This window comes from Thermobia domestica, chromosome 14, assembly GCF_964235325.1.
Source record: "Thermobia domestica chromosome 14, izTheDome1.hap1.1, whole genome shotgun sequence".
Taxonomy (NCBI): domain Eukaryota; kingdom Metazoa; phylum Arthropoda; class Insecta; order Zygentoma; family Lepismatidae; genus Thermobia; species Thermobia domestica.
The window spans coordinates 138644644-138665814 of record NC_137467.1 but is presented as its reverse complement, the minus strand read 5'-3'; the positions used below and the strand labels follow the sequence as shown (position 1 = coordinate 138665814).

Genomic DNA, 21171 nt, shown 5'->3' with positions numbered 1-21171 from the left:
CACAAGAACCGGTTCATTTTCCATCCCTGCTTTTAACCACTCATTTTCACAGTTTCACTGCCTTTTAAATAAAACATTTCAAATACCAAGGATATCTAATTTTTTTCTTTAAATATTTATACGTAGGTTCTAAAGTGGTTCTAATTAGCCATTCCCGATATCAACATTTATCGCCATAAAACAAAAATGATAATAGATAGTGGTAATCGGATTTCTGCGATCGATTCAGTGTCTCAAGAGAGCATGTCATCACTACCTGCAGCACTCAACCAGAATTAGAAGTGGTTACAATTTACTACTACTTCCGGGTTTAATACTGATTTTCATAGAGCAAAAACGGTAAGAAAGATCGAAATGCAGTTTTTCTGCAATCGATCCCATTGGCAGGGGTAGGTTTTGTTTCCTTACTCAACTATCGACTAAATCCAGAACTGGTTCAAATTAACAATTTGCAGTTTCGACACTTATCGCCATAGATCATAAGCAGTAAGCCATAGCAAGTGATGTCTTTTTGATATGGATTCAACGTCCATAACAAAATGAGAAAAGAAGCAAATAAAATATGCCTAACCAAAATATCAGACACTCACTCACAAGTCAATATTCAGCAACATAAACCACAGCATAAAAACTTATCAAAATATAAAGGGGGAGTTTAAAAAAAAACCGGAGTTGTTTCCCTTAGTTGAGCTTGGGCTTGCTAATTTCATTGAATCTGAAGTTCGACTTAGAATGCTTACCTCTCATGTGAGGGGTCTCTTGTTCGATCCCAGGTCATATAAGTTTGTGGTGGACAACGTCGTGTCCATGGATATTTCACGCGGTTTTTTCGTTTTCTCCCACATTTTCATTCCACCAGTTATTTCATGATCACCCATCTCCTTTATAAATTCGACCCTTGGTCTTTGATACTCTGAGAGTCAACTGAATAATACTTTAGACACACTATTATTATTATTATTATTATTATTATTATTATTATTATTATTATTATTATTATTATTATTATTATTATTATTATGACAACCTTTTACTGTCGTTTGTCGAGTGAAACTAATTTTTTCTGTACCAATCCAACGTCGAGTGTAGTAGTTTGATTTTTTTTTTTTTTTTTTTACATCTAGGAAGCAACTTCACCTATGATTATGCATCTAGGAAGCAACGTCACCATAATAGATTACGTAAACCTATAATACCGGATGTAACAAAAGTCTGGGGCAATACGCCAACTTTGCTGTGATTAGAGATACGAAAAAAAAAATAATAATAAAAGAGAAAAAAGTTGCTCGGAATAGATGGTTTTCAAGAAATAGGTTGTTTTCAATCAAAAAAAAAAAAAAATTTTAATTGGCCGTTTAGACTCTATTTGGTCGTATTTATCATGTATTTATGGCAGTCCGTGTTTTGAGCAGTCGAGTTTATTGTGACGGGGACAAATATCATCGATGCTGACGTCCCTATTAAACTTTAATCAATTAATCAATCTATACTGATAAGGCGCCCTATATTAGATGGAAAGTTAACGTCCCCAGTTCATCAGGCTTTACCAACGGAACATAAGGGCACATAAAACTGACACGGTGAAGGCGCCCATTGTTGTGTAAGGGACTAACACCTCAAATCCGTTTCCCAACAATGTTGAATTGTTGGTATGGTGAGGGCCGAAGGTAATAGTGTGAACGTTGCTTTTTCATTCAACATTGGGGACCGCCTTACCAATGTGGAGCACAAACGGCTGGTGCAGTTGGAACAATCCACCATTTCAGATTGAAAACCACCTGTTTCCAACAATTTTTCCCCTTCTTTCCATTTGTTACTCATAGTGGAGTTGGCCTATGGCTCCGGACTTTAGATATACCTGGTATACGAAACGCTGTAATTTAAAATTAATATAATTGTATAAAGTATGATCTGAATAAAAAAATCGATGCCAAATAGTATTTTAGTTTTCCAAATAATTTTATAAATGATTTATTTTTTTCTTGTTTTAAATTGTAGGCTATAGAAAACCAGATCAGAAACTTCGGACAGACGCCTTCCCAGTTGTTGATGGAACCGCATCCTCCACGAAGCTCTGCTATGCATTTGGTACGTATAACATCCAACGTAATGTTATTAAGCCCTAATCGTATTTTTTGTTATAAATAGTATTGTCAACTGTAGGAACATGTTCTGAAGCGTAAGGGCAATTAGATATTTTTGTTAGCCGTAGGGTCAAATATCTAGGATCGATGTTAACAGACCAAAACTATATTCACAGAGAAATTAAATGTCGACTGAAAGCAGGAAATTTGTGTTATTATTCAGTTCAAAATATTTTGCCGTTGCGAATTCTGTCGAGGAATTTGAAGCTTAAAATATATAAAACGATAATGATGCCTGTTGTGCTGCATGATGGCGAAACATGGTCGCTTACTCGGAGGGAAGAACGCAGTCTGAAAGCATTTGAGAATAAAGTCCGGAGACGAATATTAGGATCCAAGAGGAAAGGAAATGGGGAATGGCGGAAACTTCATAACGAGGAACTACATAATTTATACCGTTTACCAAACATTGTTAGGGTCATCAAATCTAGGAGGCTCAGGTGGGCAGGTCATGTAGCCAGAATGGAAGAAAGTAGGAACGCTTTCAAAGGTTTAACTGGAAATCCAATCGGAAAACGACCATTAGGAAGACCTAGACGCAGATGGGAGGACAACATTAACATGGATCTAACAGAAACAGAAATACACAGCAGAAACTGGATCCAATTGACTAAGAACAAGTCAATGAAAAGCTTTTGTGAAGAACGCGCCATTGAACCTCTGGGTTTTATAAGCCATAAGATGAATTAGTTAGTGGGGACAAATTTCATAAATTGCTAGGGAACGTAGGGATTTTTTAAAAAGAAAAAAGAAACTTAATGGCTGAAAATAAAGCACAATTAGCCACTATAGTGGTAATATTAATTGGTCAGTGTTGCCGTGCTTCAACCATCCTGACAAATAATAATAATAATAATAATAATAATAATAATAATAATAATAATAATAATAATAATAATAATAATAATAATAATAATAATAATAATAATAATTGTGCTCGATCAATTACCAAGCCGGTTTTGATCAATTTAGATTCTAACTTGAGAAAAGAAGGCAGCAAAATACCATAGAATTTGAGTTGATTGTGCCCAATTTCCTCTGGGTTGAATAACTAAAACAAGATGAGAAACAAAATTTGGGGTAGAACTTCTTAATTCACTTTTAGTTATAAATTCGCCCCCGAAAGGCACAAGAAATATAGGCCTACTCTAAAACCTTTAACATAACGGATGAGTACATGTCTCTCCATAACCAAATTATTATAAAGGTTCTCTTGTTCTTCAAGAGATTCGAACCCAGTGATACTGGAAAAGATATGTATGTGAAATACAAGCCCACCTTTGAATGTTTTCAAAAACATAGTGGAAGAAATATCATCACTATGCATAAAGGATTTCTGGTGAGTAAAAGCATGTATTACATAATGTTATGTAGCGATGTAAGTTGGTTTCTTCAATCGAAGTGCAGTTCGTATATAAAGGATACCGCCTTCTGCCGTAAATAGTTCATCGTTCGAGAGATCTTGCGAGAAACAACCCCGATAACTAAATAGCCAACCAGAATCCTCATTTCAAACAATTGACAGTCGCTTGTCAACTCCGCGTAGGACTAGCTCAGGAGAGTAATGCTCCCGGAAGTAGGAACGAAAAACACAGTTCTGATTGGTTGGCGTTATCCATTTCTTGCCAAATTGCATTCAAATAGGTTTACTGCTATCGGTCTTCGTGGCCGAGTGGGCTAGCGCTTTACGCTAATAATGAACATCTTTTGGCGTGAGTTCAAACCCGGCCCGATGAGTTTTTTTTTTTTTTTTTTACATTTTTATAACACATTTTAAATTAAAATAATATGAAAATAATACTCAAAAAAGTGATTTACTTACTTTTGTGCAGATAAGTAGTAGTAGTAGGAACGGGTTAGAAGCCCCGCAGGGCTCGTTTTGTTCCCCTTGTACTCCATGATATAAATTTTGTGACCAACTTAAAACAACTGGCTAGGATAGCGCGTAAAACAGCTGGCTAGAGTAGCGCGCGAAAAAACGTATTTCCGGGAGCGGTTCGTCTCCGCGTAGAGTCGTTGCCACAGTTCCAAACGCTATCCTTTCAGTTAGTGATTAGAAGATTGCTGTTTAACATATGATAGTGGGTGTTAAGACATTGCAACCCTGCAAATGCGGTCAAAAGAGGGAGGAAAAATTACTGTTGTAAAATTCAGCATGAGAACTTCAAAGACGCTTGCCGAACTGTATTCCTATTGAGTGAACGCATAACATTTGTAATTGATAATCATATATTCAGTGTTAACATTTAAGTTAAAACTACCGGTAGAGACTTTTTGATGAAGAATATGGACATTTCAAGTTAGCTGTAGAGAATTATCCAGAATATTGTTGGCAACACTTGTTATAAGTAGTATGTGCGTCATTGTTAAAAGTGTGTCACTGTATAGGGTGACCATAAAATTTTCAGCTGAAAACGGGACAGGCTGTAGCAACCCTGAACTTTGAGGTCTACCTTTGTTCTTATCAGTGTCCTGATATCAATTTCCTCCCCTCTCTTTCTCTTTTCGTTACAGGGCGGGGTCAAATAATTCGACACTTCTGAAAAAGGAAAGATACGTTGAAGTTTGCTCAACAAACAAGCAATTACTAAAACCTCTGCTGCCTTTTAAGTAGTACTGTAAACTAGAGATCATGTTTAATGTAGGGAATTTCAGTTCAATTCTTGCCTCTTTGTTATTATTAATACGGTACCTGTATAAGGAGTAAATGTACTGGGTTTGTTATTTACTTCTTTCACTTGCATAAAACGGGACAAATACTACTATCTTCCATCTACTAACGACACGGCTTGGACACGCCCCTAAAATGGGACGTATGGTCGCCCTATCACTGTGGGAAGTACCGTATATGTATCATCGTCAGGAAAAAAACGAACAACATTAGATAAATTGTCGTGTTATTAGCGTATTTTTAAAAATATATTCAGTGCACACATAAATAAATAAACAATTGTTATAACAGAATATATTAATTTATGAATTTGCAGTAAACGGCGTACTTTTTTACGCAAAAAAAATTGTTTTACTCGATTTTCTTGAAAATTACGCATAAGAGTTTATCTTCTAGGATATTATTTTTTTTTTTCATCTTGATGCGATCAATTGACTGATACACAGTGGCGGCACTAGGCTCGTAATATTAGGGGGCAAGAAGAGAGGCAAGAAAAATTTGGGGGAGGCGAGACAACCACACTTGTTTTGCTTTGAATATTATTATTATCGGTTGTACATATTATTATTATTATTATTATTATTATTATTATTATTATTATTATTATTATTATTATTATTATTATTATCCACTTGTTGTACATGGAAAAATGGGGGTGAAGGAGGGGCGAGAAAAAATATTGGGGTGGCGATCGCCCCTCCTCGCCCTCTTGTAGCGCCGCCACTGCTGATACATGGCTTATATTTGGACAATATTTAGTTCAGCAGAAATTAAAGTTAATTAAAGAACAGTTAATTATAATTATTTTGATCTTAAGATTTCTGGGCTTTCGGTATCTATGGCCATGTTAGCTCGTCAAGTATGAGGGATGACATTCCTCAACGATCACACTATCTGAGGAAAGGGAAGGATGGAAGCGGCCTGAGACCTATATGTTAGGTACCATCCCAGCATTTACTGGGTGTGAATGAGGAAAACTCACTCAGAATAGCTGGCTTGAAAAAGCTTTTACACCTTTTCGATCGAGTTTTTCCACCGGAAATCGAATCTGGGACCGCACGCACTAATTTTGATCTTGTTTATCTCACTAATATACTGTATACTGTCATCTTGGATTACTCATCCGTCATAATGAAAAGCTTGATGATGAGGGTACACTTCAGTATCACTTTTATTTTGTTTGATGTTGTGGTTCTGGAACAGTATCAAGGAGCTTTCTTTTTGCTATGTGAATCGGGCACGCGCCGTTGACATTGGAGATCTGGGATCGGCGGGAGCTCATGTGGTTCGGATCCCACTTTAAGTTGTCCACGTCTCATATAGCCTCGTTGCTGAACTCAAATCTAATCCAATCGAAGCAGAATAAAATTTTAGGTTAAAAAATTCGTTTCTCAGAAACTATGCATGAGGTTTTTACACAGTACTAATAAATATCATGTTGTTCCGTCTCAGTTAGATCTGTCTATTGGTATGTCTCATCTTACATTTTTTTTCGTTAAACGCTAACACTATTGTAGTATTAATATTAATCTTTCATTTTGTTGTAACTCAATACATTTGCAATGTTATGAAATTATTGATTTGGATCAATTGGATACGTTAAAGACAAAGTAGTGGTGATCAGTTTCTTTCAGAAAAAATGTTTCGAGGGAAGGCACACTTATTATTCACAGGGACACATACTATTTTCACAAGGTACTATTCCATATATTATTATATTATAGATGTATTATTTTGGTCTTCTCCGGGAGAACACGCTCAGAGCTCCCAAAAACATGTCTGGAAGAAACATTGGTGATGAGTAACTAAACCTGCTTCTGGCTGGAGGCCGAAGATTTGCCACCGCAAAGACATCTCTCAGTGGATCCTTCCTGTGCTGAACCAATTTAATAAAAGTTGCAAATACTCATGTACCTAATATTCAACTCCTGTTAATCCATATTAAGTTCGCTTGTAGAATGCTAGGCAAGGTATCAAGCTCAAACTCATAAATAAAAAAATTAGCTCAATCAAACAAAGTATATATTTTCACTGTATTTTCAGGTGAAGTAATTGAATCATACTTCCATTGGAGTCAATACCTCACAGACACAGGAACTGGAAACAGACCAGTATTTTTGAGTAATTTTCAATAGGCAATGCATTTATATTTTAAATAGTATGCTTTAATGATTTCTTTTTAAATATATGAAATTGAGTCGAATGTAAGATTTCTTTTTCTATTTCAGTCTCCGATGATGTTTTCTAGTATTCCAGAGGACGTGTGTATGACGATGAAGTTTTTATCGAATTCTCCCATTTGTCATATTTCTGCCAATACATATCCTCAACTGCCATTCCCGTCTGTGGTAACCATCACAGCAAATCAACAGTTTGCAGTCAATAGGTGGAATCCTAGCTATGCAGGTTGGTAATCTATGTAGAATTAATTTTATACACTTGTAATTCAGCAATTCGATAACTGAAACACGATCCCAGATTGATAGTATAGTCTCCAATTTATTTCCTCAATACTGAACTCAAATGGAAGTGTTTGGTTGCATGTAAGTTCAGTTCGCTGCAACTTAAAAAATACGATTCTCTTAGTTTTTAAATTATAGATATTATGTACTTAAATAATATGTCCCGTCAAACAAGGTAACTTCTTCATTCGAACGACGGATGACTCGGTAGCTTGGCAGAGGCGTCATAGAATCTCCATGTTAATACCATTGCAACAAGGGATGCAAAGAAATTGCTTCTGGTCAAAGTACTAAGCTATGGGAAATTGATTATACCGGAGTATTTTATCTTAGAAAGTGAGAAGGAACTGTGAGCACAAGATACAGGTACAATTATGAAATGAGCTTATCAACAACGAAGTTCATGTGTTTCAGTTAATTTGCACGGGAGTATATATTTATATTGTACATATATTATAGATTCGTATGTTTTGCTCAAATATGGATGCAGTAAATAGTATACTGTACTCAATGTTACCATCTGTAAAATCTTAAAAAATACACCATAGTAATATAGTATCGAATTTAAAAGATAGAGGAAAACTAATCAAAATCACAAGTTGAATTAAGAATCAAATTCTGTGTAACTTGCATTGAGTTCTAACTAAAGATTCAGTTCTCGTACATTGCAAAAAGAACTATTAAGTTATTTCTATATTAAAATTATTTTGTTACTATATTAATTTCTATGTATTGAGCACATTAATGCTATATCACGAAAGAGCAGATTGTTTTCAGTAAATTTATAATAGATGAATCTTTTTCAAAACATACTTCCATTTGATTGCTCACAGCTTTCAAAATTGTCCCTTTTGACCACTTGTGTCCCGTCTATATACTGCATACTCTAGTTATTATTAAATAAGGACAGACTTCTGTAACTTGAAGAAAATTTGATCTTTATTTAAGGCAAAACACTGTAATCTCATTGATCTTTTTATTCAGAAATTATTGAAGAGTTTTATAAACCGTGAATATAACATTTCAATTTCATAAACCTATTTAGCTTTTATTTATGTTCTAAGACACGTCACTTCGACGAAAGAAAGCAACATATTTCAAGTAGGCGTCCACTCCTTATCAGTAGAATTTAAAAGAAAAGTAAAAGCAAGTTATATTTTCTCCTTCAATTTTTCCGTACTTGTCAGTGAATAATTAGGTAGATCTTTCTACTGTGTATTTATAGCTGATTCTGCAAACTTAGAATATTTTTAAGGCGTGTTATTTTTAACTTAAATATACGAAGGTAAGTCAAAAATCATCCGCAATGTAGCTATAACTTTTCTTACATTGTTCATTACTGACCTCTGTCCTCGTTTGTTATTGTTATGCTGTTGTGATCATGTTATGAAAGTTTGAACCTAATTCCTCCATTTGTCTTCCTTTTGTTGCAGATAGATCATGGCCGCTCCATTAGAAGTTTGCACCAAAGAGGAACAACGAGCAGTGATCCGGTTTTTGTGATCGGAAGATATACCAGGAGCCGTAATCCATCAAGGACTTTCGGCACAATACGGGAAACAGTGTCTTGCCGCAACCGAGTGTCTACGAATGGATTGAAAAATTCAAAAACGGTCGCACAAGTGTTATACACGAGGAAGGAGCCGACGACCACCTACGACCACAAATGATAACAACATTGAGCGTGTACGAACATGTTTCTGTTAGACAAACGAGTGACTATTAATGAAGTGGCACATCATCTGGAAGTGGGATACACTTTCCGACCACAGAAAGCAGATCACTGCTCGTTGTTTTCTCTTTGGTGCAAACTTCTAATGGAGCGGCCATGATCTATCTGCAACAAAAGGAAGACAAATGGAGGAATTAGAATCAAACTTTCATAGCATGACCACAACAACATGATAAAATAAACGAGGGCAGAATGAACAATGTAAGAAAAGTTATAGCTACATTGCGGATAATTTTGACTTACTCTCGTATATACAATAAAATATTATAAATTAACTTACGTCAATATCACTCAAGCATCATCATGAAATATCAGCTACATTTTCTTCTTTAGTATTTCTACAAGAATTCAGTACCGGTGTTATTACTTTTTCATTACATTCAGACTTATCTATTTACTTCAATCTTTCTCGAGGAACTTCATAGGTGTAGACCGTTGATCTAAATCGACTCGATCCTGTATTTGACGCTTATTCTATGATGATTTGAAATTTTCTTCTTGTCTTTAGGATCTAATAAAATAATTAACTTTCGGAGTGTGTGATAATGTACATGTATCTGTTTATCCATTTATTTGTTTATATTAAAGTATATTTTAAAAAAATAATAATCCTTGGATCCATCATTCAGTGTGTCTATCTTTGTTGAAAGAAGTGATACGATCTTGATGTTTTACCATAGTTACAGATTGAAATTATTTCCTTGCAAGAATGTAATTAGCACTTATAGAAGTTCTTTGTTGTTTGATACTTGTTAAAATAATTTTGTTGTGTAGCAACGTGGTGAGTAATAATTAATTTCTGAAGCATTTAAAAACAACGTTAGAATAATAATAGAATTTAATTTATCTTGGAACTTAACAAGATTGAACAGCTTTGCTTTCTTAGTATCTTAATTTACAAACAGGAAAGTGGTACGTTAGCCCATGAAAAATTTAGAAAACCAACCAATTCATCCAGATAAACTCAAAAACTACTCACCTTGTTGAACAATCGTTAATATTAATATTTTCTTTGGTTTCCTAGTGTGTTCAAGGCATGGATGAGAGATTAAGGGCTAATGAGTAGGATAAATGGGAACCAATTACACACGGGGATCATTATGACATTCACAAATTGTAATATATAAAGCAGATAATGATAGTAATGTCCATGAAACATCCATCGGTAAATCTGCAGTAACTTATTTGTTGTAGAATTTAAGTGTTGGACAGATTGCAAAGAGAAAAACGCACTTTCAACTGGTTTTCAGTTATCCAGAAGCAGCCGTAGGGAAGAGTGACACAAAAACACAATCAATCTGATGATGGTAAAGAACATGAAGGTGAAATACGCGATGAAGTAAATAAAAAAGGGTGTGCCGAACTCATCTAAAGTTTTTTTATGAAATTGTTGAAAATTTAAGATGATTTATTAAATGTGAACCAAATATTCACTAAGGACGTATCTTACGCAATAGATGAAATTGGAGATTTTCTTGATCATGTAGAAATATTAAAATCAAAACAAACAAAGAACTTCTTCAAGTGAGAACAGATAATTAAAGTAGTTACTCATGTATGTTTTTGGTTTTGTGTTTGTTACTCATGTGGTTTTGTGTTGTTAATTCAGTGTATGTGGTACTGTACTTAACTGTGTTTTTCATGATACGTGTGATTAAGTTATCTACGAGAAAATGTCGTTTATTTATTTGTGTTATTGAATCATTCAAATGTGCTGCCTTAAAGGTAAAGTCTACTGCACTTAATTATGCCTTTCATACGCACTAGATTAATTCGATTGATTTTTGGATATTAGGAAGTTTGTGTAAATCGAATTTCCTTCGTGCTTCCTTGGACTTCCGCTGTATAATGAAAAGTGTTTATAGCTCATGTTAAATCAAAGCTCTTAATCCATACTAACTATATCTACTCCTGTATAATGAAAAGTGTTTATAGCTCATGTTAAATCGAAGCTCTTAATTCATACTAGCTCCATCTTTATTATCCAGAGAAAGATTTGCTTAATAGTGGGTGTATGGGGATTCAGTTAAGTTAGATACCTGTTTAAATGAGAATAAGGATGACTAGTATATATGGCTGCCAACTTTTGAAAATGGGAATACCGGACACCTTCCTGGAGTACGTATACTCTTAAGATTGTGACATCATCGCTCGTCAAAAATGTGAACAACTGAAAGTGGTTATTTCACATAAAATTGAGCGATTCGAAGTTCGAATTTAATAAGTTTAGTTACTTTTGAAGCGTTTATTAAACTTACTTATTCCAGTTTGGGGTGACTTGGCACATGTAATTTTTGTAGTCTGCCGCCAATAATACATCGTATTTAAAACAAAAAAGCAAATATAATTGGCAATATAATTATGGCATGCACAAAATCCACTTGAAAAATAAGTCTTACCAGCTTCGTTGGAACTGGTAATGTCTCATAATGCCTACGTACTTTTACTGGCTCTGGATGCACTATTTAATTGACGGATGTATCTGAGAATGGAGCAATGCGAGCTGCACTTGTGAAAATGTACTTTTGTTGACCTGTAGCAGTTTTGATGAGTAAATTTTCCTGCCTTCAACTCTTCAGCAAATTCCTCGCATGACATGTCGATATCAAAAGCGAATTATAAGCTCTGCTTTAGCCATTTTCGTCGACAAACGATTCCTTTCGTCACTCCAAAATAATCTGACTGGAATAGAGAATAGGACAAATAAGAGGAAAAATTACTGGACAGTTAATGAACGGTTTTGAGGTTGTACCGGACACCGGACAAGGTCAAAACCGTCCGGTATTTTACCGGACGGTTGGCGACCCTACCAGTATATGCTAGTTTCACTGTAATAGAAAGTAGGGCTCCTAAACTTCGTCTATTTGAATAATTGTTCTAATAACGAATAAATATTCGAATATTGAAATCGAATATGTGGATATTCGAATACCTTTAACAGCACTAGTAGAAAGTTCATTAATCAAAGAAACGTGAGAAATGAAAGAGCACAAAGAAACAGCTCTAATTCCTTACATCAGAGATAAGAGTGAAATATTAGGCAGACTTGACCTGAAATGGAATGATGGTGGCTACTAAATATAAGATTGAGCAGCAATTACTGTCATTAAAGATAGAGTTACATTAAATTCTCCCCGTACACAGATCAAGAAGGAAAGCTAGAGAAGAGCGATTGATAGTGATCGGCACATTAAAGCACTAAAATATTATCCTGTGGAAAAAATGCTACTACTTTTTTATGCATTCATATGATCTTTGCAGTTTGTTAGTAATGTGCTTTTTTCTTTCATATTTCAGCTTCAGTACAATCACCAAGCTATGCGGAAACACCACAGACCCCCACTGCTAATTTACCCCTTTCAATGGACCCTGTTTTGTGTGAGTATTGAATTTCCTACTAATTAAAAGAAAAAAATTGTATCGTCTTAGCATTTATGATATCTATAAGTTTGTTTGTTTAAAGGATTTTGCCACCTTAAAAGTTTAGCGTAGGAAGTTTTAAAAATTCACGGAGGCAGGATAGGTTTGCGATCCTGGCAAATAATTCGTTTTTGGACCAGGGGCCACAAAGTTTTTGAACGGCCCCTAAATCGAGTTTTCGTATTTTCTACGGAATAAGTACATCATATTGAGTTAAGTGATAGTTTGGATTTGGCTACACTATATGTAGTTCTTCAGAATCTTTTGATTCAAAAATAAAGATGACTGTATGAGAAACAAAACGAGAAGGGTGAGGAGAATGCGTTATAGGGGCCAAAACTAAATGTGTGCTTCACGGGAAGGGTAATAAGTTTCACCCCAGCTTTTCTGAGGAACACGACAGAGTCTGGGACGAGAATTGGAGACTACTAGTGCGTAAGGTGTAATCGAATGTTCTGTTGTGAGGGCTATGTGTTCTGGGATAGGTGCGGCGAGTGTCGTAAGAGTATCGGTAATTGTTGATATAAACTGAAAGATAAGTGAAGAGTTTCGTCATCGTATAGAACGGATAATGAATGCATTTGAAGATAGATGTTTGTGCTGGGATGTTTGAAAATCAATTGATGTAGAACAGTCATTTCTAGCTGGTCCACATATGACGTAAAAGCGGACCTTTACGACCAGAACCAGAACAGAGAGAACATGTGAGTAAAGAAGAGAAGGAAACGAGATACGTGGAATGGAATAAAACTGGTGTTGACAGTGTACTGACAGTCATGAATCCGCGAATAGGGTACCTGCGAAACCATCGACTACACCTTGTTTGTCTGTATCTTGTATTAACGCTAGGTTTCCTGTGTCTGTGTAGTTTACTTGGAATGCAAGCAGCAGACTGCTGTCACAGAGCACCGAGTTGGAAATGGTTGATATAGAATGTAGAGCAAGTGTTAGATGTACATTTCTGATATTTCTTCGGTGGAGTTGCAAGGTGCTTAAAGCTATTAGTTCTTGCAATAAGGTGGGAATTTTGGTATATCTTCCATAAATTATTTTGTGAGAGATTGGAAGCACTCTTTAGTTTCTAGTGTGGCGATGGATATGGGATAAACGTGATTCTTGATTTTTTATCTGTTACAATAAACACTCTTAAACTTTAAATGATAGCATTGTCGCGTGACTGTAAAAATCAATATGGATCACTCTTCGATTTCAATCTGGCAACACTATCATCACGTGACTGAAAGTAAATATGAAATAGGAATACTCTTGATTTCAACCTGGTAACACTATCACATGACTGAAAGTCAATATGACGCAGGTTCACTCTCGATTTCAGCCTGGCAACACTATTGCATGACTATGAAAGTCGATATGACGCAGGATCATTCTCGATTTTAGCCTGGCAACACTATCATCACGTGACTGAAAGTAAATATGAAATAGGAATACTCTTGATTTCAACCTGGTAACACTATCACATGACTGAAAGTCAATATGACGCAGGTTCACTCTCGATTTCAGCCTGGCAACACTATTACATGACTATGAAAGTCGATATGACGCAGGATCATTCTCGATTTTAGCCTGGCAACACTATCATATGACTGAAAGTCAATATGATGCAGGATCACTCTTGATTTTAGCCTGGCAACACTATCATTACATTCCTTAATAATGTGTTTGGAAACTTATAAATGCTTGAATAAACCGGATACTGCTGTGTCATCTTCTGTTGCATTCCGTATATGCTCTTTAATTCCAGTATCAGTGTTTATACTGAAATTGATACTACTTGTCCCTTCTGACAGCTCGCTGCGCGCACGTGGTGCTCAATGCTATGTTGCCGACTTTTGCGTCTGGTGTTGAAACACGAAATTATTCATTGCAAGTAAATCTTAGATTTATAAAATTAAATTACACAAAAGAGAAGTAAAAAGAATTCTCTTAATAACCAGTAGGTCCGCTACTCAAGTTGAGATTCGACTAAAACAATGTGCATTTGTTTATATTCAAATTGGCAACGTGCGGAAAGAGTAGAATGTTTACCATTGCAGAGCGAGAGAAATGAGCCACTACAATTGGCTGAACGTGCTGTTGCCATAGAAACAGTTCTTCTTGCCTGATTGTTGTGATCACGTGCAGGAAGGAAAAAAAACAGAGGAAAGCAACTGTCAGAAGGGACAAGTTGTATTAAATGAACTGTAATTCCAGGAACCTTTTGTCATATATATATATATATATATATATATATATATATATATATATATGGTGGCATTCACATGTCACTTCGTAAATTCCTGAACGTACAAAATCACTTTTAAAACAATAGACAACAAATTTAAAGAAATCATGTTTCCGAAAAAAAAAAAATAATAATCATCATTTCATAATGAATTCGATGTGCGAATACGAGTATGACAAACAGAAAAGTAGAATTGGTTACGGTTGCTTTGTAATATGTACGCTTTTTTTGAGAAAATAAGTATATATGTACGTATATAAGAATACATGTTAAGCATACCTTAATCTGAGTTGGACTTTCGACTACTTTTGGATTGTCTTTTGTAATCGACGTGGGGATCTTCGATAGGCATCCAACAATAGTCAGCCAACTTTGAAGTAGACCATTTGGCCTGGTACCGCTGCTCCATCTGGGCAATGTCCTGATAAAAATGTTCGCCGTGCTCATCGTTGACTTGCCTGTAGTTATAGGGAAAAAATCCAAGTTGAAATAAAGAAAGTGTAATTGATTTTGAACAGATTCAAATTGCGAACAAGAGCATTAAATTCCTCTGCGGTCATTTTTTGGACTTAGATGTTTCATAAATAACGAGAAGTCATCATTTTTACTGCCACCACATGCTGACGTTGATGGTTGAGGAGAATTTGCGGAGGTATGGCCATCCTTCTCGTCTGAACTGATAGAAAACTGTATAGGAGGATCTAGAATAAGAATACCTTCGTCATGCAAGATAGGTCGTAGAGCAGATGGTATGTTAGGATATTGCACTGTCCGGTTCTTTTTCTTGATGGTCCCTACAAACAATAGTGGCACCGTACAAAAATAATAGTCATTCACATGACTTATAGCATTTACTTTTTGATCGAAAAATATTCATGTTCAGGAAGTCTTGTTCTTTTTATTGTTGTAGTAAATTTTATTTTTCGATGAATTTTATTGAGTTCTTCCATTAAATTAGTTAAATCTTCTCCCTTCCTGTGCAAATAAATACGATGTCATCAGCATATCTAACATATTTTACGAACTTGAACTTACCCAATTCTAAAATTTTGTTCTTGTATTAGTTCATGACTATATTTTATAAATATTGGTCATAAAGGGACGCCCTTGTCAAACCTTCTGTCTTTTGCAGTATTTTATTTTCGAACATAAAATAGTTTATTAATAAACATAGCTCAAAGAATCTTTGCGATTTCATAAATTTTAAGAGCGTTAAATTTATTAACTTGGAAACTAAATTGCGTACATTGTATTCCTAAGCTCAAAGGAATAGATGCAAATATGTCCAGTGTATCTACTGATGCCAACTTATCAGAGTTTGGCAAGAAATTTTTGTCGATTTTTAACTCAAAACTACATTTACTGTAAACTTGAACTTACTTTTTTTTAATTATTATTAATATAGCTGGTCATATATCATTCACTTGCTTTAATTATCCGTCTCCGTTAGCCTAAAGGGCATAATCGTGGGACATTAAACTGGAAAATTTCATTTCATGTCATAGGCTCCCTCCAAATCATGGGCATAATAAATGGTATTACCTTTCATTTGCCATTAAGCCACTGTAAAAGATTTATTGCACAAGTGCTGTAGTATACGTGTTGTTCGTAGTCTTGTCTTGGTCTCCTGATGTTTTTTGAACTGTAGCTGATCAACCATTTCAATATTTTGTACAAGGGATGTACTTTTTTCCTGTTATTATTGGTCTTAAAGAATCAGATAATTTAATTTATGTAGTTTCGGTAACCCGCAAAATTGTTGGTATACTGGGCGCATCAATACGAAGGTTTTTACCTTAGATTTTTTCGATTAACCAAGATTCTTTTAATAGGTGTCGCGCATTTTTCGTATGAACTCTGAAAACATATTTCCTTTTTATTTCTATTATTTCTATTTATTGATCGTAGTGTATTGAAGTAGTTTTCACTTCCAATTAAATAGGCTTTGGTAAATCTGCGTCTACGTCTATAACATCGGGAAACGAATTTTCTCTGTGTTAAATTCATAAGTTTTACATTCCTGGTTAGTTTTACATTGCTTAACTTCCGTATGTGCTGTCTTTCTCTGGTAACTTAATTGAAAATCTACTCCCAGGTTTCATAAGTTTGTGTTCAATTTCGTTTTTGATCATTGATTGTTCGATTTTGTCAAAAGTATTCTGTAAGAATTCTAATTATAGTAGCATGAAAAAAATATTACGTAATTTCCAACCAATGTGGGTACGCGTTCCTTTGTAAATTGTATACAAGTTTATATTTGTCAATAATGCAGTATTCTAATAATTTACTTTCGAATGATGTTATTAAATACTAAGATTTGTGTAATTTTTACTTTCAGCTCAGGTTAGCAATAGCTCTAATCCTGCTCAGCGTCGCCACCTGGGTGATAACTTTAGCCAGAAAATAAGAATTCGATCTAACTGCTTCGTTACAACAGTGGATAGCCGATTTCTTGTAGCTTGTGGTTTCTGGGACAATAGCTTCAGAGTATTTTCTACAGAAACAGGTAAATTTTACTCTTTACTTTTAATATGCAACATAAGGGAAAAAAATTGAAGAGTATAAACTCGTGGAAAGTATGGTTTTGCCTTTGCTTTTGAAAATTATGGCAGACAAATAAAAAAAATCATTACAATTTTTTTTAACACCATGCGTTTTATCCCTTCCTTGCAAGGCATTTATCTCATAACTTTTTTTTTTCATTCTTTTGATACAAATAGTCGTTACATGCTTTTGCACGCATAAACATTTTTTATAGTTTTGTATGCATAGTTTTTCCTTTTTTACACTTACCAGAATTATTATTAATAGTTCCCTTGCAGAAAATCATTTCCTTTGCAAAACTCAACAACACTTCCATCACTTTACATATGTCAGATTTTAATTATCGCCCAGCCCCCCTCCCCCATATATATATATATACAAAAGGTTTTCATTGTTGTTACAGCGATTTATAGAAGAGCTTTATATCCAATAATTTAGAATGTCTGTGTATGCAATATTATTTTTGATAACATGATGATGTCATGTGATGATAACATTTTATAATAAAAATTGTATGACTGTACGGTATAGTTACCGTCTGGTTGACTGTATAGTTGAAAACCTAGAGAGTAATTAAAAATAACAAAAAATTGGTTACTTACCAATATACCCTCCCGTAGAAAAACTAAATATTCTCTAGACGTATCGGAACAGCAAGCTAGTTCTGTCTTCAGTGGTAAGGTAACAAGGATAAAAACGGATAAGAGAAATGTGGTATGGGAACAGGAATACATACCACCAAATCAACGTAACGTAAGAAATTGGCACTAAAAAGAACTACCAGAACACAGTGGAAGAAAGAGTTGTTTGAAAGAAGCTATGTAGCTCATTTTCTATTACAACTGCTTGAGGCCTGTTTAACAACCAGTGTATTTCATATATACTAATGAAAGGAAGAAACAATCGATTTTTACACACCATATCCAATTCTAACGCAAAGAGTGAAAAAGTGACTGACTGGACCAGGACTCGAACCCGGAATCTCCGGCATACCGTGCCGATGCTTTAGCCATTACGCCACTCAGTCTGCTTCCTAGAGCAGCCACTCAGTCTTGAGATCGGTGCTCTTATCTCGGACCACGTGAGATGTACCACAGACCCCTCCTGTGATTGAACAATCCTGTGTTCATATACCGAGCCCCTTATGACGGTTGCGATTTCACACATATTGATAAAAGGAGGAAGCAACCGATTTTTAATTTATACACCAAATCCTCTACAGGTGTGAATTCTAACGCATTTCACTCTTTGCGTTTCACTGTATTTCAATTTGAAAATCATTACTTTTCCCAGAATGACGGCTAGCCATGAGAAACACACTAATCTCCGATATTGTCAAACATTGTTTTAAATCAGATAGAAAAGTCTATTTTACAACACGATACATTTAAGTGTATTAGATATTATCATTATGCCGATGACGTTTCACTACTTGTACATGATAAAAATACTCTTCTACAAATATTTGAACAGTTCAATAATCAGCATCCTACGTTGAAGTTCACTCTCTGGCGTGAATCTGATATTTTACACTGATCACCCAATCGTTCAATAAATTTGTAACAAAAGTATATCGAAAACCCACTGCAGGCACTACTTACTTACATCAACAGTCAGCTCATCCACCAATGTACAAGGCCAATATGTGGAAGAATTTCTTTCGGAGGGCATTACTAATTTGTGATCGTCCAAGTGATCTCAATGATGAAATACAGTTTTTATATTCCATATGACAAAACAACGGTTATAAGTTGCGTACTTTACAAAAATGGTTTAATCAAACATGTAGAACGGTGCAAGTTAAAAAAATAAATAAATAAATAAATAAATAAATAAAACTTAAAAAAAAAATGGACAGGAATTCCTTACTTTCCACAATTATCGACAGAAATTTAGCATGTTCTTGCAAAGCATAACATATCTGCTTCCAGTATCACCCAATATCATTAAGTTTAGAAAAGCATCTAATCGGTTTCAAAAGTTATTTTGTTAATCCACTAAATAAGTCAAGCATTTATTGTGCTCAGTGTGAATGTGACTCTTCATATATAGGTCAAACCAAGCGCAATATTAACACCAGAATTAAAGAACACATTACACAATCAAAATCTTACAAGAAGTGCGTATGTTGGGATTGTCACTTCACCTAAAGCAACATGCACATAATATAAAACAGGTTAATGTAAGAGGTTCAGGAAAAATAAATAAATAAAATAAACCGATTAATCTTCATTCATAAATATAAACCGGCTTTAAATCTAGATTCTAGGAACATTGATAAAATCTGGCTATCTACCTTTGATGTGTATTTTGGTTCTGGGAAGAGTGACGTAGCATAGACACTATGCTTCTTTCTTCCACTGTGCTCTGGTCGTTCTGTTTAGTACCCATTTTTTATGTTACGCTTTGGTGATGTGTATTTTTGTTCCCATACTATATTTCTCTTATCCGTTTATATCCTTAAGACGAACTAGCTTGTTGTTTCGATACGTTTGGAGAATATTTAATTTTCTCAGGGAGGATTTATTGGTAAGTAACCAATTTTTTGTTAATTGGAATCTTCCTCTCATGCGCCTACATAATGGTAATTAAAAATATTTAAGATGTAAATCCTGTAATTGAACTCATTCCTGATGGTATACAATTATAGTTTATTAATTGTAATTTGACAGTAACTCTTCTCTATATGTAATAGCTTTTTTTTTTTTTTTTTTTTTTTTTTATGTTTGTGGTGTGAAATAGTTTGTGTTTAGATATACCAGTAATTTTGTGCATTCTTGAAGCGAGTGATCTTCCCTTTCACTAATTTCAATCTCAAACCATAGTAGTAAGTTTCTAATGCACACTATGTTTTATAAAAATCTTACTGTGTTTAATAAATATTCAGGAAAATAAGTTATATAAAATTGGGGAGAACGCGTTTTCTTATTATTGGCTCGTTTGAACCGCAAGCAATTAAGACACTTGGAAATTGTCAGAAAAATTTAGAACATATTCAACAAAATTGTACTTTTTACGAAAGTTATCACAAAATTTTTATTTAAATCTTCGGGAGGAAGCGAGTTAAGTGAATCTTGATATTTGATTTGCTTCAACTGCAAGAGTGGGAATTATATCAACACCTCAATAAATACATGCATCGTGTTGTATTAGAATCAAATAATATTTACGAAGTCTATCATAGAACATATTTTTTTAAATATCTATGGGGAGGGAAGGATTACCCACCTCATTCTCAATTGATTTCTAAATCCAAGTAGTAGAAGTGATTGTGAAGCATCAGAATGTACATTCCATGAAAACTTAATATTTTTACGAAAGTTATCTTGGATCATATTATCTAGTTGGAAAAATGAAATGAATTATTTCAGTTTAACGTCCCACGATTATGTCCTTTAGGCTAAGGGAGGCGATGATTCAAACAGGTAATTGATGATGGAAGAATTGGTGGAATGGGAGAATTGGAGGAAACGAGAGTACCCAGAGAAAACTCATGGACACGATGTTGTTCACCACAAACTTACTTGACCGGGCATCGAACCAGAGACCTCATGCACCGCCCCCATTTTCTAATTGGAGGGAGAAGAGTAATCCGTATTACATTAGGGGGCTAAATTCACTCATTCTTGACTTATTTTAATCCTAAATGCAGGGGATTACGGAAAAGAGTCAAAAGAAATATACATAATATTTTATCAAAACCGAATGTGTTTTATAAAAGTTATCGTGGAGCTTGAAAAAAAAATGGTGGGAGTGAGAGGTATACTACTCCATCAGGGGGCGTAAGGTGGGGCGATCCCCCCCCCCTAGAGGAAATCGTACTTCGGAATATCGAAAACCCAATTGAATTTTTACATTAGTTACATCAAAATTTGAACCTATATTTGAAATGTCGCGTATACTTGCCCCCCCCCCTTTGGAAACCACAATATGGGCGCCCTTGTATACTACCACTT

At 34.8% G+C, this 21171-nt stretch overlaps 1 protein-coding gene across 8 annotated transcripts in view; it reads left to right on the top strand.

Moving 5' to 3' along the window:
• The window catches only part of rg (A kinase anchor protein rugose), a 1617632-nt gene that overhangs the window by 1575749 nt on the left and 20712 nt on the right, over positions 1 to 21171 (top strand). For all 8 annotated transcript variants that reach the window (XM_081738911.1, XM_081738906.1, XM_081738912.1 and 5 more), the window contains 4 exons: positions 1999 to 2088; positions 7044 to 7221; positions 12307 to 12387; positions 17010 to 17177. In XM_081738911.1, coding sequence (XP_081595037.1) covers positions 1999 to 2088; positions 7044 to 7221; positions 12307 to 12387; positions 17010 to 17177 — 517 coding nt within the window. The remainder of the gene's footprint in view (positions 1 to 1998; positions 2089 to 7043; positions 7222 to 12306; positions 12388 to 17009; positions 17178 to 21171) is intronic.